Below are 23,575 nucleotides of genomic sequence, written 5' to 3' on the forward strand. Positions count from 1 at the left end.
GGGTCAAGGAGGAAAGACAGGTAGCTCCAGAGGATGATTCACCTGCAACCTCTTTCATGGAGAACTTCTGGAGCAGACTGTGCTCAAGGCTCTGTTGAATTTTGGGCGGTTCACCCAGGGGTCTCAGGTGCATCATAAACATTATCTTTAGAAAAGGATAATGCCATTCCAACAGGACTCTGGTTATTTTTGATGAAAATAATCAAAAAATAATTTACTCTTCTTTAGTTTCAGGACCTGCTCTACTCCATCACTGCTCACCCCCACCGGGAACCAGCCCACGAGGCCAGCCTCAGCTGCCTGCTGGCTAGTTTTTAGCCAAATGGCTTTTTTTAATCATTATCCCCTCATGACTGGGGGAGAGATTTCCCTCTGGTCTGTAAGGGCTGCCTCAGAATTCCTCAAGTCTCTCTTAAAAATCCTAATCCACCTTGAAACCTACCCAGAATCTTGACAGTGGCTGCTGATATGCCTTAACTTCTCCATATTGCATTGATAAAAATTGTACTGTAATTTTTTTCTACCTCCATCAGCATGTCTCTGTCTGTTGTTGTTCACTTAATGCTTAAGAATCTCAGCTATCTGAGGCCAAGATTATCCTTTTTGTTCTGCGTTTGCACTGTGCCATGTGTAATGAGGTGACAGTCCATTAAGAGCACCTCAGAAGTAAGTATACTAAAGCAATTACTCATACAAATAAAAACCTTGTACCTGATTCTTTCTTTCTTTTTTTTTTTTTTCCGCATATCCTCCTAAAAACTGACCCAAATCTGTCCCCTTAGGAGTAAAAAGTCTGCTATGTTGCCTTTGATATTTCAGAAGAAAAGTGGGAAAAGAATCCTATCAAACGCTAGCCACCAGTGCAATGCTTTGTTCATGGCTCTTTTTAATTGATATAACAGACACGGTAGCTTCCAACACAGGAAGTGGCATAATCCAGAATTTCATATTATTTTCACATTACATTAAAGAATTGGGTTGGGAAAGGGATAATGATGTCAATTTGTGCTTCATTTATGGCAAATCCATTTTTACATGTTTACCCCTATCCCCCCAAAATCCTAAAATTGGCTTGACAACAGTTTAAAGCTTTCCAGCTTAGAGAAGAGCAATGCAGATGAAAATTTTTCTTTAGCATTCATGTGATGCAGAATCAGAGATTTAGCTGCTTCTGACCTGCGTGCTAAATCCTTTAATAAATATGGATTTAGTGCTAAAATATAAGATCAGGTGAAATTGCTCAGAGCTTCCTGAAAACTGGGGCAGTTCCACTGACCTTCAACATATTAATAGAAAATTTAATAATTAAAAATCTGTATTAACTGGGATTTTCCCATTTCGAGTTGGCTCATTGGAGGCAATTTCCAGCCTCGGACAGATTTTTCCAGAAAAGAAGCACAGGAGTGAGGCACTGCACAGAGCCAAAAGACGGAGTTTGGTGAGGAGCTAAGCCTTGTTTTCACAGCCTGCATTTGCTTTAGAAGGCAAGGTATGGGGAATACTTGGGAAAAGCATCTGATACAAAGATATGGATGGAAGAAACAGAAGGCTCATGATCGGCATGATTTAGATAGCAGTGAAGTGCTAAATACATTCTTCGTAATGAAACGCATTTTGCAGTGTTATGAAACTCTCATTTATGTGATTTGCGAACTCTGTAGTGACATGTGAACTCCTCTGCTGGAACTGAAGAAGACATAAAGCTCATTAGCTTTTAAAACCATCCTTTTTACAAATGTTATAAGGAAAGGTTCAAACTATGGAGCAAGAAAAAACCTGGAAGGAGAGGTTTGAATTTTCTGTTCTTGCCAGTAACAAATCTGTAGTATGAAATCCTCTGAAAACCATCCCGTTTCAGTAGCAACTGGGGAACGGTTGTGCAACTTGTGTCAATGTCACTAATTGAAGGTCATGTGTTTTTTCCTTCAGAGATCATGTCCTAAAAGCAAGGTCTGCATAATTTAATGCCTTTATACAAATAATCTGTTTACTTATTTTTAAAACATACATAAACTATGTAAATATTATGAATGTAGAAATAATAATTATTATTTCTGTCAATAAATATAAATCTGTTTGCTTTTATGAGTGTAATTAAACTGGTACTGAGACGACTGTCCACTCCACTCAAGGATGTCAATGCATTTTAAATAGCTCAGCAAACTGAATATATCTGAAAGGTAACAGTTATTTCTTTTCTTGCCATGGATGAGGAAATCAAAATTAAAGGATGCTCTCCAGAGACTGAAAATGAATCCATCAGCTTTGCTATCATCCCTCATCAGGAAGAACACTGACCTTCAGCGATGGTTTTGAAATGTGACTCAGGACACCTGAGTTTTCACCTACTGAACCTGAAGCCCCGAGGAGCATCCTTGAGTGCCTGCACGGGGGAAGGCATATCCTGCGTTACAGTGTGACCCTAACCAGGATACCTAAATGCTGATTCTTGCCAGGCTCTGCAGAAGGAGGACTGAGTACAAGTCTCCAGAAGGGACAACTCTGCACTTGCAGAAAAGACTGGGTATGCACAAAGGAGGTATAAAACATGTGCATGACAGAAGAGGAGAGAGTTTTTACTCTAAGCAGTTGAACTGGCTTAGCTGTCTATCTCTAGGAGAAGGGTTGGTGGAAATCCCTAATAAAAGAAAGCACCCACCTCTGGCCCTCAGCTAGACACAAAAGATTAACCCCACTTCAGCCCTTTCCCCCATTTTCCTCCTGGTATTTAGTTCTTTGCTTGCATAAGCAGCTTTGTGTTTAACTGAAAGGCTTCTGCAAATCCTCTTCTAGGTCCCATATCTCTCTGGAGATTCAAATCAGGAATCTAGGTGGCTCTGAGCTGCCTAACTTGGAGATGAAGAGTCCACAGAGTAGCTGCTCGCCTGGTGCTGAGCAGATCCAGGACATCTGTCCCGTAACTGCCCTGGAACCCACCTTCCATCTCTAAAATGAGTAATGAATGAGTTTGGTATAGTAACATACTTCAGCTGATGTATGTCTGTCCTCCAAGACTGAGCCTCTTACTCTGTAAACATACAGCACCTAGCACAATGGGACTCTTGGGAGTTCTTGCTAGAAATAGTAACAGTAAGAACAGGAGCAGTCATTAGCAATCCCCGTGCTAATGGATCACAGCTCTTACCCGATCTGTGCAGCTGCACAATGTACAGTGGTACAGTTGGGATGTCTGTTAAAAAAAATCTCACTTCTAAGTGCAATTCAGCTTGCTTCATATTTGCATAAAGGTTTTCCAGCTCCTGACTGAAAAGCTATAACTCTGAGATGAAATTCCATTAAACTGGTCTGCTGCCTTTTACCAGCCTCTAGTTTCTACAATATTTATACCCTATTTTCATCCTTGCCTTAAATGCTAGGGACTGACCATCACATTGCATCTAAAGCATCTCCTCTATAGCTGTGATTTACTTTTGTACTCATGTCAATCTTCCCTTTATTTATTATTCTGAACTTTATTTTAAACTGTCTCTTGCTGTTGAATAGCAGGACATGAAATGCCAGGTATTGATGGACTTCAGCCTTGGAGCTGAGATTTGTTGAATAAAAATAAATATCCCAAAGTGCAGGATTATTTTTTTCTCTTTAATGCTTAATTGGATCTCTGTGCTTTCTGGGATGTGAATTAAAGAGAAGAAACAATTCCTAATGTATTAAATGAAGTTCCTAACAAGGATTCTTCTCTGGACTAATTTTAATTTGCTCTCTGTGTCCATAAGGAGGAGATAATTTGACAGTAGAAAAGCCTTTTTACTCATGCTTACAATCATTAAAAAGAACTAATTTATTTTCCAATTCCATACAGTTTGTTTTTGTCTAAAATAAATTCAACAGAGCATTTACAAATGTGTGTGCTGAAGTAGTCACAAGCTACATTTGCTTGGGATTCCCTTATTCAGAGCTTGGCACTACTATACAGACAGTCCCAACATGGTTTCCTTTTTCTTCAGACAACATTTCACCAAGAAACTTAGAAATTTTATTGTTATTTCTCTTTTTCAAAAGGAGACACAGAACATGTACAAAACGTGCTGGGCTGACATATCCAGAAGTTAGATGTCTGTCTATCCACATGAACGGGATGCAGCAGCAGCTGCTCCAAAAGCTTTGTGTCTGCTCTGCTGTCCATATGCCTCAACACTGGTCTGGAAGGATCACCTTTACGGGAAAGAAGCAAAACTCTCTCCAAAGCCCTTTCAAACTTTCATCTGTCAAGATCATTAGAAAGGTGCTCGTTAGTGCAAATTGTGATAATAGTTTTTAGAGTATGAACACCTTGCAGCTTGGAAGGGGACGGAGAGACTATACTAAATCCAGTGCATCCACTTCAGACAGCTTATTAAATCACGGATTTCTGGCCTTCGGTAGACACCAATCCACTATATGACAATCACTGGTCTTACGTTATTTTTGCTTGCTCATTTTTATGTTATTCTGTTTTACTGACTCCTAGATTATTTTCCCTATTATTTAATCTCAGCCATTCTAAATTGGAATGAAACACAATTCGATGAAGCTGAAAACATGCAATAAACCTTTGCAGAAACTCTGATCATGAGGATCTCCAGCTGGGCCGGAGTGTAAGGTCACAGTCACAGGAGCTATCCACCAACAACAGCATGGAACTGGCTGAATGCAAGTGGAGAAGCCATGACATGGAACCTACGACCATCCTTGCTGAGCCAAATGAGTGAGGCATGAGAGGACAGCCTTGATCCAGCCTAATCAAGGGAGATCACAGGCAGAGCCTGACTGCACACAAATATCCACCCTGCTGATATTCCAGCAGTATTCTGGTTAAAAGAGGGAATAGTCAGAAGCAGAGGTCTAGACTCACAAAACTAAGAGGACGTCTACACGGTCTTCTGTGAGTTGGTTACAAACTGATTGGCCAAACTTATTGAACGTGATGTATCTTCAGTTCAAAAGCTGCACAACTGCCATAGTGCAATTCTAAGCCTGCAGAAACATACACCGATTCCTACAGTTTTACAAGCATGACATATTCCATGCAGTGACTATAGCGTTTCAGATTCTCAGCTGGCTTGATCAAGTGGTTTTATCTCCAGAAGAACTTGAAGAACCAGTTCACATGACTCTTGCAGGACAGTAGTTTTGTTCTCAGTGACAGCTGAATTACACTCACTGTGTCAAAGAAGGGACTTAATATTGTTTAAAAAAGCAGTAATTTCATGACAAATATTCTATTGTAGAGAAGGGGCTAAATTATGAGCATCCCCCATGTTGGCATGATGTAAGTCCAGAAACTGTAAGGACTCTAAGGCTCCTTCTTTCAAAAGCAAAGTCAGAGAATAATCCAAAATTTGGTCATCTGAGACTCATAAGTTTTCAGTGACACAAGCAAACATGCTAATTGCTTAGCCATCCTCAAAACACACTATTTTAACAGTAGCCTGTTTTAACCATGGAATTTAACAACTTGTTGTGGTGCTGTGAAACATCTATTTTTCAAATTAGCCAAGTTAACGTGAACCCCACAGAGTTCAGTACATCACTGCTGTTTTCAGTCAGAAAAGTCCACAACACAAAGCATAATTGATCCAAACAAAGAGAACTTTTGAGCTCATGGTGTGGCTGCTGGGGTCATATTTGGAGATAGGGAAGAATGCTGAACTAAAATTAACATGCTGGGAATTAGACCTAATTGTTCTAGAAAAGAAATAAGGAATTGAATAGTCTACCCACTGCCCTTTGAGGGGGTCCATAAATTTGCACTGATGCTGGTACAGCTGATAGGAGACAAAGAAGCTTTACTCATCACAGTATGCCTAAGGTCAGTGAAGACCAGGGATTGCTTGTTACACCACTGGACATACACTGTTCTCAGCCTGAGACATGACCTAATCAGACCAAATGCTTTGTGATCTAATGGTCATAGCCAGACTGATGATATCACCATTTCCACTGGTCTTGGCCAAGTTTGAAACGACAGCTAGAACGCAAGTTTTCAGTTCCTTCAATCTCTCCCATGGTCATTGTATCTGACCAAGACTGCGTGGACTGTTGCGAACAGAGAAGTGGCTTGAAGTAAGATTCTAAACACATCCCGAAGCTGACAGAAGTTTGATGGATCTCTGGTTGGCCAGGGAAATGTGCTAAGACAATTTCTCAACTATCAGATTGTAAGTAGGAATCCATATCTGAAACATAAGTTGTATTTTCTGTCTTACTGGGCGTTTTCTCCCTCCCTTTAGTATGCCTCTGCTGACCACAAAGATATTTGGACTTTTCAAGAATTGGACTCCCCACAAAAATAACTACAGCCCATCTCAACTGCTACCTTTTTTTCCATCACACCAGGGTCGCCTTATACACATTTTCAACAAACAAAGGGAAAGGGAGTAAAAGGGTATTCAAATGAAAGCCTTCCTGCATACTTTTATTTCAAATGTTTTGGCTGTTTTTAGTCTTCTATTGCATTTTTAATAAAAAGCTTAGAAGACTTTAAAGGGTAAGTTCATCTTGGCAACGGGTAGGCTAAAGTCTGTACTCACAATCCCAACTACATCAAAAACTTTATATTCTGTACAATGATAGCTCTTGTTAACACTGTTGATTCTCTGGATTCACTTATTGCTTCACAATTCACAAAGCAGGTATCTGCCAGCCAGAGCCTGTGATAGCCTCGTGTAACAGCTCTGGGCTGCACATACTTTATTCCCTCAGAGAGAAAACTTACTTCTCTCCATGCAAATAAAATGGGGAAGATCACAAGTTCACGAATCAGCATGTTATGGTTCTGCAAGGCTAAGGATGAAATCCCTGCTGGTACAAAACATTTTGTGGCCTTGAATGACTGTTAAAGGACCAAGTTAAGGCCTTCAGGAGTGGGTTTGCAATTTTAGTATTGAGCCAGAAGAGATTTTGATGGTATCTTCTGAAGCCTAGCTTTGAAGACCCTGTGCTCCCATAATTTCAATTGCCCCAGACTAATGTTTCTCACTACACTGCAAGGGTAGTGAGATGGACAAGTTACAAGCTGAAGGAAGATCATTCAGAGTGACATTTGATTACATAGCTGTGCCCGATAACTTTTTTTGAAGTCATTACAATCTAAAATATACGAATGTTTATCAATTTCAGGTGTTGTATCCTGAGCTTTAGTTCTCTTGTTCTTCCCCACATGTTTTAAAGCAAAGAAAAAGACAAATCAGTGATTTCTTAGTGATTAAAGGAGGCCCTAGTCAGTAGTAAGGTACAAGCCTGTATCATGTGACAGCTGATGTAACATCCATCTTTTACAGAGATATTTTTACCCTTTAATGAAGAAAATGATGGTTTAAAGGAGGAATTATATGAACAATTTCCAAGGATGGATTTTTATCTTGGTGGCCTTGGGCATGACATGAATTTAACATGAGATTTTGTTTTGTAAGGTTGACACCAATAAGCCCAAGGAAATAAATTTTTATCACACATGTTGTGTTAACCCTCGTGCTGTTTGACCAATGGGATATGACGTTGTCTGTTAAGATATATGAGAACTGTGTTTCTGTGTGTCTGTATGTGTGTGAGTGTGTGCATGCGCAATAATCTCCTGCACAATTCCTGATGAAAAAAGGCATTGGAAGGTAAAGGTGCATTTGCTCTAGCTTTCCTCTTTAAAAGTTCATTCTTCTTGCTTTCCTTGTCTACTCATTGGAATACAGAAAATACGCCTGTTTCAATGAACTATACAACTTCGTGGTAGTAGGGAACTCTGTTGGGTGCTATCTGAAAGATTTTCTCCATTGTTAATTTATACAACTAAATATGTACTGAGAAATTCCATCATTACCACTAGCTGATACAGAATCTTAAATCTATCATTGTTTGTGAATGGACTTGAATTGACCCATACTCTTGCAAAGTAAACAGGAGCTTTTCCATTGACTTCAATGTGCTGTGCAACAATGTATAAGAATATGGCTTCCCTGCAATCAGAGATGTGGATACACACACCACACTAGTTTTGTTTTAAATCCAGCTTCTCAGCCTACAAAAGCAGTAAAGCCATGGAAGACTGTTTTACAACTGGTGGGTAAATACCTGTTTTTCTGCTAGCCCTATGGATGCCCACTCTATTTCCCCACTGTGCTTAGAAGCTGGGTTTATCTAGGCATATCTGCCAGTATTGTGATCACTACATGGCAGTCTGAAGCCCCTCCTAAGCTGTTCTTAACCTATCACACAGGCTAAGAGGGGGTTTCTTATTTTTTATGTTGAATGCCACAGTTCTGTAATTGCCTCTCTCCTGAGGAATCTGTGATCATGATGCCTGCTGAGCCTTCTACAGTTATTTGGCAGAACTGAAGATCTCTCAAAAGCTGAAACCCAGGCTGCTCTAAGTGATGTGAAGTACCCAAATAAGAAGACAGCTGAATTGATATGGAATCAATTAACTCTCTTTCAAGGATTTCCACTTAACTAAAATCTGAACAGCCTTCTGCAGAGGTTGCTGTTCTCTAGGACAACTATCCCACTAAACTGGTAATGTCATGGGAAGCCTAAAAGCAGGAGGGGATGGCATGGAACTGGGCATGAACCCAAAACCATTTTTTTTTTCTGTCCACTGAAGACATTTATAACGTTTCTAGCAAGAGTAAGTGTGGCCAGGATGAGTGCTGCAGTGCTGGAAATCCTGAGGAGAAGGATGGTCTGAAACTGTTCCTGTCCCAAATGACAGGCACTCTGTGCTTTAGAATGATGCCCAGTTGACATTAAGGTTCAGGGCATGAAACCCCTGTCCTCAACTTTGGCATCCCTTTGGATCCGCCCAGCTAGTTCATTCTTTTCTTTGAGATGGCTGCTTATAGCATCTGTATTGACCTGGTAGTTGGTATACTCTCCCAAGAAGTAAGAGAACATGTCCAATGATTTCTCAGACTGAGGAGACACCAGCTGTATGTGCCACAGCAGAAATTTAGGAACTTAAGGGAGCTTTCCAGTAGACAGCTCTAGACAGTAGGATGTCTCAGAAGCTGAGAAGAGGTTCTCTGAAACACTCTGGTGAAGTTAGATAATCTGCATTTGCTTAAGGTAAGTCGTAAATGACTAAATGCCTTTGTGATCATAAACCTCAGTAACAAAGTTTGGCAGCAAGTCATTGGGAAGCAGTATTTCCTCCCTGTCACACAGGGGGAAAAGGGCAGTCATAAAGTCAAATGACGTATCCTCAGAAAACACTGTTAGCAGCAGAAGTGATGAAAGAAGCTATGGATAGGATCAAACTACTAGATTTCATGAGATATGGTCATGCAAGCTCAGCCTCAGTCTCTGGTCAGGCATGCTCTCTTAGTCTTTTCAAAATGTGAAGTAAAACATCATAACTTATAATCTCTTTACTGAGTCCCCGCTTCCAGTTCCAAACTCATATCATTAAATGTACAGCCCATGATTTTATGTCTCCACTGCCAATTTAGGACCACCATACACAAAGTACTATTCCTACTACTGCTCTTCTCCAGTGTACTTTTAAAGGTCTGAAGTACTGCACTGGATGACAACTGTGTATAAAGTGGGTCATTACAAATGAGCAATTGAGAAGGAATCCTTATCTGTATGCAGGTCAATGTACAACCACTGTCAACTGCCCAGAAAAAGTCAGTACACTTATTACACAGAGAAAATAATTTCTGTTGCTGCTTTCTATAATCAACCTTCTGATGATTCTTGTGAATATCATGTATGTCAAGGTGTCAACTACCAAACAGAGAACAGTGTGAAAAGCACTGATTTAAATTTGAGGAGAGTGAAAGACAACATCAGATAACTTAATTCCTTTAAGAATGATTTTGCATCCAGGGATAATACTGTTTTGATGGGCCTGTGATTGTACCGATGCATCAGCAAGATCTCTCTGGGAAATGGTGCATTCCCCAAATGCAGATAACCTTACTCACCTATTCATTTCACTGCACTCAGCAAATATGTCTTACGGTATGTGGTTTGTTGCCTCCTGATCAGCCAGAAATACTTGGTCCAATTTAAACAGGTGAAGAGTGAGACTCTATCATATATAAAGCTCTGTTTCACGTTGCAGCACAGGCCATTTTTTTCTTCCTGCTATACTCAGACAATAAGAGGTTAAGAGAGCTGCCCTGTAATGGCTTCATTAGTTGCCATGCTTGGAGAATGAAGTCCTTCGCTAGGGCTCATTAAGAGGTGAAGGGAGATAGCACGCCAAAAGCCTGGGATACAGAGGATCTGTGATGGCAGACCCTGGAGAAAAGGGGTTAGGATGAGTGGTTCCTTGATTACCTTTCTTGTACCAAGCATTGCCTTGGACTTTTTAGCTGAACTGGGTTATATAGGACCTTTTTGTATTTGCTTGTGCAACAGTACTAAGATGCAAAAGGGAAGGGATTTAATTCTCCCACGGAGATACCAAAATGCCCCTTTTGCTGCTCAGTACAGGTTATCTCTGGACTTACCTCTGCAACTTCCACGAAAAGACTTTTTTCTATATTTGGGAATCTACCAAAAAAGAAAGGCATACTGAGGGAAAGGAGATCCTAAGAAACTATCCCTTGCATGAAAGGCTGACGCAGGCTTAAGGAGCATTTTTCCAGAGTGAAAAATCTGAGGTAGTATGGCAGCAGCCCTATCGCAAGATATACTGGCAGTGGGCACACACATAAAGCAAAAAAACCCCATATTATTACTACTTCCTACAATGCAGTGCAGAGTAGAATTCACAGGAAATTGAACTGCACAGCTTGTCTATGAAGACCCAGGCTAAGTGGAATGAAGAAAGAGAATATAAACAGGAAACAGAAATCACTGTAATATTATCTTGTGAAAAACTAAGAGTTGTATCCAGCAATCTGTGTTCCTCTAAGATACCTGCTAAAGGCAGGTGAAATCTACCTACTTAGCTGAAAGACTGAGTCTAAGGTTCAAAGATAGTGTAGTCTTACTTCCTACACAGGACGATCCACGGACTTTCACCTAGCTGCTTCCATACTGACTGATACCTTCTAAATGAATACAGCATGCCGCATTTCAGATAGGTATTAGTCTTGACTTTAAGGTATTAAGAGCTGGAAAACCCACTATGTCGCCTCAATTTTTATTCTGTGTTTCCAGATGATTACGCTGTTCTCAGGGTCTGCTTCTCAATGTGGCTTATGAAGGGGGCTGTCCTTGGCATAGCCCACGTAGGCACAGTCCTATAGATTTCACTGGGATTGAACACAGTCCTAACTGCTTTGCTGAGCTGAGGTTGATTTATACAAGTACTTAATTCTTTCACTTAATAATTCTTCTGTTCTGTCTGTTCCTGTTTTATAGGACAATAAAAATGTGGCCCCTTTAGTCCCTTCTACAGAACCTCCACCCCACTGGGTTGGGCAGTATGTTGTTATGTGTACTAACGTGCTTGCTCCCTCTATTATAATCATGCGAGAAGAGTACCACACATCTTGTGAGTAAATCTGTCTTTCAAATCAAGTCATCAATTCAGTGGAAAGGTCTGGGTTAGAAATGGAAGTTTACAAATCACCTTAGCTGTGATTTTAGCTGTGAGGCACAATAACCTGAATGTTACAAGCAGCTCGGTGAGGAAAAAGGTCTTGGAATGATGCTCAAGTTTGTCTCAAATAACCTCACACTGCCAAAGAAAGTTTGCACTAGATGGATTTATAAAAGCAGGATAAGGAAAGCTTATAAATCATCTGTACATGACCCTGCAGGTTAACAAAAGGAAAGTGAATTCTGGTTGCGTGTACAAATGAACATTTTTCCAAATCCATCCCTGCAATCCCCAAACCTTCATATAAGCTCAGAATAATGACTCAATTATGAACTATGCTACAAAGTCACTAGGAATACACTACTACCTTTCCTCTTACGGTGCTATAAACGAACTCATAGAGTATGGAATTGAAGATGTTAATAGGGGGAAAAGAAAAGCCTGACACCAAATTTATCCTCCTATCAATGCAGGATATCCCTACATCTGCAAAAGTTTTGATCAACCTAGTTCTAGCCCCAGGCAAGTAGGCCTCCTCTTTTGCTTATTCTTCAGCCCAGTCAATTTTATTTTATGACAAGCTTCCTAATATCTAGCCTAAATGATGACTGTCGAAAAGGTTTTCTTTTTATATCCCTTGTACCAGTTTATTCAGTTTGCCCCATCCTTGGAAGTTACTCTCTTAAAATACTTGCAAGCCGTTAACCTGATTTTTTTACACATGATAGTAATTCCTCAGTGAAAAGGTTGTTTACGTAATTTTTCTACTGTATCCACTCTCCTAATAGGTTTTTTTGTCGCTTTGTTGAAAATTCATTTCATTTCATTTCATTGCCTATACTGAGCTGCCCTGGATATTTGGCCTAGTTCCACCCCAGCAGTGGAAGGTAACGAAGCTGTTATTGCTGTGGTCTCTTGTTTGTGAGCACAATATACAGCACAAAAGCCAAAAGACTAATGTTCCATAGGTTCTGACTGTTTAATGTACTAGAGCATTTCTCAGTGTGGCCTCTAAAAGCTAATTGCATTTGGAAGAAAAGAAAAGGCTCCTGAATAGTTTTTCTTTAGCCTTCATTTTGGATACCTGATGCAGATTTTGAGCAAAATGCCCATTTAGCTGAGGAATGAAGGAAGGTCACAGTTTCAAACCTCTGCACAAAACTGCCCATGAAAATCTGTCTTCTTGGTAGGTGCTTGTACCGTTAAATACTTCTACTCAGTAAACTTATTTTTTACTTCATAGAGGACAGTGCGCACAGTCTTTTAATATGAACCTCATGTGACACTCATCGTCCTTTAGCTGAGCCTAGGAAAGTACAGCCTTTAAATTCAGAAGGGAAATGAGACCTGAAGGATTGCCACCTCTTCCTTCTTGTTTACAGCCACCTAAAGAATATTTAGTCATCTCCTAAAAATCAAAACAGACCCTTTGGTGGCTACTGGGATTCATTAAGAACTAACACCACAACAAGCAGTTATATGTAGACCATCAATTACATTCATAGCAATATAATGAACAACAGCAAGCCTAGGTGGCTTTAATGGGGTTATTTATTATATTATTCTATGCTCAGCAATGGAAGCAGAATTATTTATGTAGTTGAGCTATGGCATTTCTGCTTCCAGTCATACCCTACATGTGCTTTACTGGAACACATTTGTAGTGCTCTTTTTGCAGATCTAAGTCTGAATATTTTACAGAGCTTAACTAAAATAAAAAACAACAGTAAGTCAGCGCTGACGTTACCGATTGAGCAATCATGTCCGGTCCAGTTGGGATCGCAGCTGCAGAGTCCAGTATCCGGGAGGAAGGTCCCATGACCAGAGCATTGGTCCAGACAAGTGGCTCTTGGGGTCTCACAGTTTGTTCCTCCCCAGCCAACCGAACAGTGACATTCTCCTCGCACGCACACGCCTCGTCCTGAGCAGGTAGGATCCATGCAGTCCACTACATGTGAGAAGGAAGAGGAAGTAGACAGGGAAAGCAAATGGGAATTTCAGAAAAAAAGCTACCAGACTGCCATCTACACAAATGTATTTATATAGTGTCTCAAGGCTCCAACCGGAAAGCAAAGCCCTGTTGCGCACAAAACAGATGCTTCATGCAAGAAGACAGTGTCCCAAAAAGGCAGTGAGACCTAAAGCAGTTACATGAAAAACAGAGAAAAATTCAGTGATGAAATCCATTCTTTTATCCAGGCCTACACTAATAAATGATCTTTCTAGTAAGAACAGGCTAATATCAATTAAGAACAGAATAAGAATAATACTCTCTTGCACACATATTGTGCCTCCATTTATTTTATTAGAATAACCTAAATTACTATTACTAATGAATTCAAAGCTGAGCTCTAGTTTTCTGAGAGAGAATTTTACATAAATATTCAGCAGAAGTTGATGTCCTTATTCAGCACAATACATCCTTAAATTGAAGAACGTGCTGAAATCTATACAGATTTCACAGACACTTACATAAATTTCATGTTAAACATATCCTTAGACAGTTTTCTGGATTAAGGATTAAAAAAAACATAGATTTTTTGATATTGGCATTCTTCTGGTTTTATTTTTGATCAACTAATAGTCTTTTTTATTTTATTCTTTTTTTCCCCAAAAAGGCACTTTCCTAACAAGATTGGAGACGATTCAGTTAGGTGCATGGTATAGCGATGTGCACTAAAAGACCAAATGTACTGCTGCCTGATTCCTGAGTTATGTGTTTTGTAGGCAACTGTCAGCTCCTCTGCCCACGGGGGAATTTCACCCAGCAACCGAAAAATATGAAACGCACCAGACACCCTCCCAAAAAAGGACTGGAGGAGTTGATCATCTATTTATATATAAAAGCAGGGACAGCCTAGAGAAAATCTTCCCATCTCTTGAAAGGGTGTGTGGCAGTGCCCTGGGGATCGCTGACAAGTGTCAGTCTGGCTAAGCAGCAAGAGGAAAGCTGTCCAGCTCCTGGCTCTAATACAGAAGAGCAGAACACGGCCACCGCACACACAGCAGGTTTGTGGTTCGTTTTTTCCTCCCTGTAAAAGCTAATAAGAATCCCAATGACCTGTTTAAGATCCAGAAACCTTAAAAGGAAACACAACAGCTGCTCTGATAATTCCCTGGATTCTCAAAACCTTCTCAGTCTGACAAGTAATGGCTCAGCAATTACTATCCCAAGGCATGTGAGAGCATTTTCTGTTTTGTTTGATTCCTGGAGCCCTGCTCATAGCTGGAACAATCCTCAAAAATTGTAAGAGGCTGGAAAGGATGAGTCTATAAATCTCCTTCACTGTTAGCGAGCTGGGAGCTAGGGTGCCAATTTTAGCATGAGACCCTTGGAGCCCTGGCCCTGTTCTTTCTCAGCAGTAATAAGTACGAAAAGGACTAAGAAACGGAGTAGCAGCCTGGTACGTTCTCAGCAGATGGTTTGAACATAGAGAACAAAGATCACAGGCTAACTGACAAGAGGCTACCTCCAGGCAATTAATCATCCCCTCTGAAGGTCAATTGGGAAAAAGGTGAGTTTTACAGGGGGCTCCATCACAGGAGGCAGACAATCTGCTATCTCAGCTCTAACACAGACGATTATAGGAGGGGAATGTGCATGTCAGAACCCCCCATTTATCATAATCCCAAGGCCATTTTTCATGTTGAAATGAGCCCTTTCAGAAAATGTCACACACAATGGCTACTTTAATCTCAGCCTCACTAGCTGTGTCTCTTTAGGCTTTCTGCACCATCGGAAGGGCCCTGGGATGGGATTATGGGCTTCTGCTTTCTTCTTAATCAATTGCTTAGTGGATTTGGAGTACAAAGGTATATTTTTAAGGATTTCTGCTTGACAAATTTAGCTGCTCAGCTCTGGGAGAAGCAGCGATGGGGAGCGGGGCAGGAGGGCAGAGCTGACAAAATCTAGTATACATAGAAAAAAGAAAAAAAAAGTGTTTTGCATATATGTGTGTTGCTGCTTGGAAAATGTCCCAAATGGTCTAATTCTTGGTTGGAAAATGCCCCATTTATAGTTCAGCCTTGTGCAGAACCTTTGCCAGGGAGATAAATCATGCAGCAAGCAAAGCTAGTGCCTCTTCTACACTTTTCCCCAATATGCTTCATGCTTCATTGGTCACACAAGTTATTAGGCTTATTCGGTACCCAAAGAGTAACTTCTCATTTTTCACTGCTTAAATTTGTTCCCCTCCCTTTAATGTCTCACTGGCTTAGCCCATGCCTTATAAAATATGGGCCAATAAACTAAGGAAGGAGAAAAGAAAAATTAATGTAAGATTGTTGGCTGATGTTTTATAAACATTGCTGAACTTCTATGGGGGAAAAAGAAAAGACAGAAGAAACTCTGGAATGAAAACCCATTATAAACATGGACTAAGCGGTGAAGCTACGCGAACTGAGAAATAATAAAAAGTAATCGATACCAGGTGGTTCTTCTTAGAAGAGAAATTAAAAAGTAAAAGCAATTTAAAAAAATAGTATAAATCAACTTTTTTACTAGATCTAAATATATATATGTATGTCCTGAAGATTTCCCACATGGCATATTTCTGAGTTACTTCCCCCCCTCACAACACAATACAAATTATGCCTTGAATATGAAAAACAAATGCATATTTGGAAAAATACTAAACAGCTCATAAGAAACATCAAGTTCTCTTTGTTCTTCATCCTGTCTCAAGTTTTTACCTAGTGGGACTGACACTGTCCCCCCGTTATAGCGATAACATAAAATAACTGAGTAGCGTCTGGCTTTTCTGCTTTAAAGGTGACCAGGGAAAAAAGGTTCCTGTTAGAAAAAGGGCAAATCTTACTCTGATTTACACACATTAAACACATCTAGCTGGAGGCAAAATCAGGATCTTTTCATTTCTGTTTATCCAGCAAAGATATGATCTAGTAAATACGAGGTCTACAGAGATGCTTTAAAGATACTTCAGTAGTCACCATCTATGGGTTTTGCATGCCCCACGGCTTCACTGAATTGTGCTTTCTTAAGCCAAAATGAAGCTTTCTCAAGAGATGCCTTATTGTTGTAAGAGCTGATACTGTCTTCATCTCTAACATTTACTGACACCGAAGCCATGTTACATCAGAGATGTCCCACTAAAATACATTTAACACATCAAAAGAATTGCTAGATTAGATGCCATTTGAACGTTTGAATCCAATTCAGCCTACTTTCATTGTCTGTAAAATAAAGCCATTTCAGATAAATCTTTATCCCGCATACATGAAGACAACCATAAATTAATTCAAGCCATTGTGATTCTTATGCATGTATCAAATGGATGTTTTAAGTCTATCAGATGGTGCAGAGGCCTTATATATGCATTTGGAGAAGCATAATTTAAAAATAATTATTTTTTGGGTCATCTGCATAGAATTTTGAGAATAATTTTCAAAAGTGATGAACATTATCAGGCACTTTTGGTTGTATATTTATTACTGTCTGAATGATTTGTACACTTACAAAACTGTCCATTTTTTTATTTAGCAATAAGGAACAGTCACAGACTCAGGAAGATAAAGGTTTATGGTGGCAGGTGACTTCCTACACAAAAGATAAGTGCGGAAAGGCACCGTATTTCAGAGCAACAAATCTAAATGTAAATGAAAAATGTTTGGAGGCTAATGTGAGAAAAAAGCTGTGGAAGAGCCATTAAAATAATATCTGATTTTGAAGCAGAATTTAATTCAAGTCCTGAGCATTTCTAAGCTTTTAAAGCTGACAAGCATCAGCGACTTTCTCTCACACGCCACCATTTTGTGTAGGTAAGCAACTGAAATCACTTGGCATAGCATAGCAGAGAAGAAAGCACTATAAAGTAATTATACGTTTAGATGTGTAAATGGAAACGATGCTTTAATAAGAACATTTGAACATATGAATAGTTGTTCTGGTCTTTCAACTAGATTTGTCTATCTATCTGAAGCATTTGGTGGCTTTTCATCCAATTAGTGAACAAATATGATAGCTAATGACAAGTTATTACAACACATGATTTTTATGTTGCATTCATCTATTGTATCTCTAAGGTGCCTATTACTGTTCTGTTTAAGTGCCAGTCCTATTCTGAATTGCCTCCATCCATGCAATTATAGAACGAGAATCAAAGCAAAAGGCTAATTGAATGTATCTTGCAAATACCTTCTTCACAGCTCTCGCCTTTGTATCCTGGGTTGCAGATACAGGTCCCCATGATGCACGTGCCATGGTTATTGCAGGAGACATCAATGCACTGGTTCGTCGGGACATCACATTCTGCTCCCTTCCAGCCGCTATGGCACAAGCACCTCCCCTTCATGTACTGCCCATTTCCACTGCACAGCACCGGGCAGGAGGCTGGGGAAAGATAACAGAAATCATTAAAACACAACTGTTCACAGCTCTCACCTCAAAAAAGAGCACAAGAGTCCTGCAGGGGATTTGTATTCTTCATACACAGTCTTCAGTGGGTTATACTGTTCTTTCCTTTGCCAAAACCAATTCTTTTACATGGATGACACCCAGCTGTTAACTGTATTCTCCTACGAATGTTTAAAACAAACAAACAGTACTGTTGAGTTAGTTAGAATATCTCCTTGCTTTGTGTCTCTAATACATTTTTTTCACTAACTAAACTCTGAATTTTCTTGTATTCTGACTTTTCAAGGTACTGGTGTCTTCTTTCAGCAGCACCACTGACCTTAGATTGCTTATCACTATCCCTGACCTGCTTCCAGACTTCATACCTTCCTTGACACTGCCTCTGCTGCAGATCTTAGCTGTACACAAATCACTCCCCTGTTTTTCTGTTGTAATTCTCAGCTTTACGGGTTTCAGTTGCTTTGCTCAGAGTCCAGAATGCCATGTTGAGACTATTCCCCTGATTCAGCTCATGTCATACCATCAACTGAATCTCCAGCCCCCTTTTTGGTTATCACCTCTGCTGGACTCCATTTGTCATCAGATACAATGCAAAACTGGCCTCTAGTCTTTCCAAGCTCTCTGTAATAAAAGTTCTCCAAATCTATCCTCTGATCTTTGTATCAGTTTCTAAAGGATTTAATTGTCCTTGTTTCCGGCAAAGTCGGCTGATTCTCAAGGCCAACCAGATACAGGATTTCTTCCCTGTGATAAAGGGGAGAAGAGGAAGATGACAAGCTCAAGCTGTGTCATGATGGATCCCAGTATTAAGCGTTTTCTGAGCTAAATTTGGAAAATGTCAGGCAGAGTGGGATGGGATGAACTGAAGGATACAGAGCAGGCTGCCCAAGGAAGGAGAGGGCATCAAGGACCAGACCCCAGCCTCCATGACCAAAGCTCTGTTAATCGCTGCTCTCTAAGCTTCCTTTAGCTCCTCTCTGATGATGCCTTCTTTCTTTTCCATTCTCCACACCTGCCACCTTATGCTCCTTTTGTCCTCTGTTCTGATTTTTCCAAGGAAGTTGCTGATTTCTGTCCCTCAGGAACAATAGTCTTCCCCTGTTCACCATCCTTTGAAACTTCTTGCTTAAGCCCTGTTCTCTTCCGTTTCATTTTGCTGAAACTCAGCTGCAAGGACATATATTCAACACAGACCTCTCTTGTTCACTGTTGCACATCATCCTTAGGTGAGAGCAGCTGGACTTCTCATCTGCCCCTCAGAAAGGCAATTTAGGAACATTTTTATGCAGGACAAATGTGAAAGGAATATTCCAGTCTGCTGCTTAATTCAACTTCATTAGGAATGTGATGAATACAATGTACCTCTTTTGCTTCGTTCCTGACACTGATTATACACGGGAAGAGGTATTAACATGGTTAAGGGAAACATTCCTCTCCTTCTCTTCCCATCTTTTCAGATAGTAATCGCACAATGTGCATCCTGTGTTGTTTCCACGTGTCCTTATAGTCAAGTCAGCTTGAGTGTTACAGAATTACAGCAACCTCAATAAAATACAAAGCATTGCCAGCTCTGACTGTTAAGCCAGTTTGATATGCAGTGAACTTTATTTGCCTGACCAAGATAAAAGAGGTTTAGAAAAGAAAGGAATTTGGCAACTGTTATTACTAAGGAGCCCTCTGTTCACTTTAAAGGAAGCACATTGCAGTGGTGCATTTCAAGTGCATCATTTGCAAGGAGATATCTACCTATACAGTACGAGACATAAATTGTTTAAGATACGCTGTGTTGTGTACATGGTTCACAGCAAACTCACTCTGTAATTTCACTTTTCAGCTAGGCTGATGGAATTTTCCGCCCCCCCGTCTCAAATTTCAAATGCTCAGTAATGGAGCCTGTTCTTTCAAGGCACTGAAAGAGGATAGTCTGCAGCTCTTTTCAACATGAAGAAAGAATAATTGCCTTTAACCAGTGAGAGGTTGCTGAAAAAGACTTACATGTTTTCTGACAAGACAGCTGATCACTCAGTACAAGATCAGATAAATTACTGGCCATCTGCAATACGACTGGTACTCTACAGAGCCCTCTATGGAGAACACCTTCAGTATAACCTGGAAAGTGCTGCTGCAAATGTCAAGGCAATGGCAAGAACAAGACATCCTTTGTAGCACACCAGAATGAATAAAGAGAAAAGAGGTTTCTGGATTTTTTTCCACTGCTACTTGTGCAATTCTTTTCCATAGATAAAGATATATAATTATTGTTTGATCGTTCAGAGTCCAACAAACAGTATCTAAGATGCTGAAATTATACTAATTCTCTAGTGTGGTTATGGTAGCAACAACCCAAATGCACGCCACTTTTCCTGTAAAGTTTATCATCAGAGGGTAAGCTCATTTGTTTGTTTACTCTATACAGAACCTTAAAACACCATCTCCCATGTTCAAGTAGGCCTTCAAAAGGCCCGTGAATACACCGCTGGTGATTTGTTCTCATTTTCTTGGTTTAAAATAATTGGTTAATAATACATTAATCATTAGCCATTATTAAAAATAGAAGGGCTTTCCGCTCCACAGTTTCCCACCCATTTGGATGGTGAATTACAAGACTGAATTGAAACAAAGGAGCACCCAGGCAATCTATGACCTAGAAATCTTCATGTGGGCAGAGACCTGCTTATTTAAGGATTACTGCTCAGTACAGGGACCGATACACAGCTGCTGGCGGATACTGTAGCAGCCTTACACATGCCACAGTTGCTGCCCTCTGAGGGATTTGTAGGTCAAAAGCAGCATCTTGGATTCCCCTGAAAACCAACTCTGGGGCCCTTGTATCTCACACTCATGGCAAGATGATGTATTTAACCAGCCCACTGGTTAAATGCATACACAAATATCATTTTGACACTCCAGGTGTTAATCTGTCTTCCTAAAGGCAGAGAGTAATCTGTGATCTGAACCCAGATGATTCTGAACCAAAAGATAGCGTCGAATAAAAGGGGTTCATATCAGCCAGAGTAAGCACTCAAGCGGAATGGGAGACACTCAGGTGGCTCAACTGAAGTGTCTGAGAAAGCTGGGTATATAACCCATGAAAGGAGGTGAGCTCCTCTGAAAGTCGATTCAGAACAAAAGTTTAAATATTCTGACTCACAGTGAAGGAGCTTCTCCTTCCCCAACGACTCTGCAGGGAGCCTTGGGGGAAACAAACCCTGAACTTCTGCCCCTACCTAAAGTTAGGAGGTGTGAGCGGGAATACACTGTGGGAGATGGATAAAAAACCTCCTTTTGTCTCCAGCTCTACGGATTTGAAAAGGAGCTTGGAAATGCAAACCAAGTGTAAGGAAATGCAAACCAAGTGTAACCTGAGTCAGCAAGAAGTTTGACTTAACAGCTTTCAGGGATGCAGACTGCCACATCCATCTTACTGGGCTGTGAACTCTGAAACACCTCTGGGGTTTTAGCCTGGACCACACTGCCTCAGCAGAGAGCTCCCCGCCTGCGGGGTGTGCGGAGTCCTTATCTCTTGGCTGGGCTACAGCGATGTGACCCATGCTCAGCTGGAGGGGGAGAGGACATGGGGTTGGAGAGAGTTTAGCTCTCTCTCTTGGGAAGAAGCCAGCTTGCTTCCCAGAGAAGCAATGGGCTGGGGTGAAGGCCTGACCTGTTGCCTTAGCAAAGCTCCTTGTGTGGGCACTAACTTTTTACACTACCTCCCTCCCCAAATTTATAAATCTGCACTTAGTTTGTTGGACTGTTTGAGCCAAAAAAGGCCTTGAGAAGGTTGATGCACAGCATTCAGGCATTTCCCACATGCAACGTTTTGATTTCTCGGTCTGAAACGTGTTCTTACTAAAAGTAATTCAGTTTGTTTTTTAAATGTTTAAATAACCTAAAAATTTCAGGTCAAATGAAAATCCTTCCAAAACCATTTATTAAAAATACTTTTCACTTGAGCAGAAAAATGTATTGTATTGTTTGCTGAGGTAAGCCTCCTTCCCAGTCGTCCCAATGTTTTCACTTTTGGCCAGAGTATCCAGTTTTTCCTGCCATTACTCCACTCCTAGCCTTACTCTAACCCTCCTCGCTCTCCACAGCCAGGCTGTCAGCGATCACTCATAGCTCAGGCAGACTTGCAAGGCCTGCAGCAATGAAAAAAGTACTTAATTTTTGTATAATCAGTGTCTTAAAAGAAAGTACCATTATAGGGTCACGCCACACAGTGATAGAGTGGTCTCCTAGACAAACAATAATGCCACATTTATAAGTCATGTTTTCTAAAGTCGCTGCCAGAGACAAAATTCCCAATGTGAAATTTTGCCTGTTCCTATGCAGCTAGAGGGTTGCATTGTTGCTAAGGTCACAGCAACCAAGACTAGTAGCAAACGAATCCACAGACCCAACCTGTTTCCACTCTACTGCAGCATCCTCAAGCCGGGTGAGGTGTACTTTGCAAAAGGCACAGGCATGAATATAATATCCTCAAGAAAAATGTTAACCGAAGGGGAGACGGGAAGAGTTAATCAAGTACAAATTCCTACCTCTGCCACAGTCAGGGCCCAGAAAGCCAAGGAAGCAATGGCAAGTCCCAGACACGCAGTCTCCATTCCCATAGCAATTACTGGGACAATTATCCACTGATTCTGGAAAACAAAAGAGAATTCAGATACTTCTTTAGGCAAGAAAACACCTCTGAGCTTGGGAAGGCTCTGGATGGCAGGACAGCTGGAACCTCAAAGCAATTGCTGCACTTGGGACTGAAAGCATTAGTCTGCACTCCACTAACCAGCGCTCATCCATTTACAGCAACGAACAGCTCAACCGTAACACATTAGTGTGGAGCGACTGCAAATCCTACGATCAAATCGCAGCAGCTCAGCACCCACCAGCCTTTGCCCTCACTCAGTACCTGAAAACTTCCAAATGCCTTTTCTTCCTGCTTATTTTTTGACCATTTTCCTTCTTTGAATTCATTGGAGAGAAGCAATACACACCATTCTCATGGCAGAACATGCATCTTTGGTCCAATTTTGTTGCCTCAGGTAAGTGAACTTGGGGCATTTCTATGTGCCAGACGGAGCTGAGCTATGATAGAAATGTTTCCCTCTGAAGTTCACTGAACACAGACCCTTGGTTCATCCTGTCTGCCTATTGAAGGATTATTTCTAACTGTATGTTTGATTTCTAACTGCATCCTCTGGTTTGTTCTGCAATAATATACAAACAGCCCAAAGTGCTGGGGCTAATACTGTATCTTGGTGGAACAGGAATGGGACTGTTCCACGCTTACTTCTCTTTCTAGTTATCATCTTAAATTCCATGACTTTGGCAAAAACACTGGCTATTCGTCTTTCAAGGAAAGTTAACAGGTAAGCCAAATGTTATCTAGCGCTTTTATTTTGAGGACAGTTCAGAATATTTGGGCTAAAAATTATCTTTCATATAAGAAGAACACAAGCTTGTAAACATTACATATCAAAAAGAGAATGAAAAAAGTTTTGTTTTCTTGACTGAACTGTGAGTGAAGACTGAGTAAACGTGAGTGGGGCTTGGAAAGATGATGGAACACCATGGTTCATTCCACACTATTATTTCACATTTTCTCTGAGAGGGACGCGTATCAGATTAAAACTGGATTCAGTTATACAGGAGGGGCACTGGTGGTACATTTATCATGGAGTGGGGTGGAAATCTCAGCCATGTGAATAATGACT

The 23,575-nt window shown here is 40.6% G+C and overlaps 1 protein-coding gene across 3 annotated transcripts in view; it reads right to left on the reverse strand.

The window, feature by feature from the left end:
* Nucleotides 1-23,575, reverse strand: part of TENM4 (teneurin transmembrane protein 4) — a 360,992-nt gene that overhangs the window by 138,021 nt on the left and 199,396 nt on the right. For all 3 annotated transcript variants that reach the window (XM_059822505.1, XM_059822500.1, XM_059822492.1), the window contains 3 exons: nt 22,403-22,504; nt 17,646-17,840; nt 13,239-13,439 (listed from right to left, as the gene is read on the reverse strand). In XM_059822505.1, the coding sequence (XP_059678488.1) occupies nt 13,239-13,439; nt 17,646-17,840; nt 22,403-22,504 (498 nt within the window). The remainder of the gene's footprint in view (nt 1-13,238; nt 13,440-17,645; nt 17,841-22,402; nt 22,505-23,575) is intronic.

This window comes from Gavia stellata, chromosome 1, assembly GCF_030936135.1.
Source record: "Gavia stellata isolate bGavSte3 chromosome 1, bGavSte3.hap2, whole genome shotgun sequence".
Taxonomy (NCBI): Eukaryota; Metazoa; Chordata; class Aves; order Gaviiformes; family Gaviidae; genus Gavia; species Gavia stellata.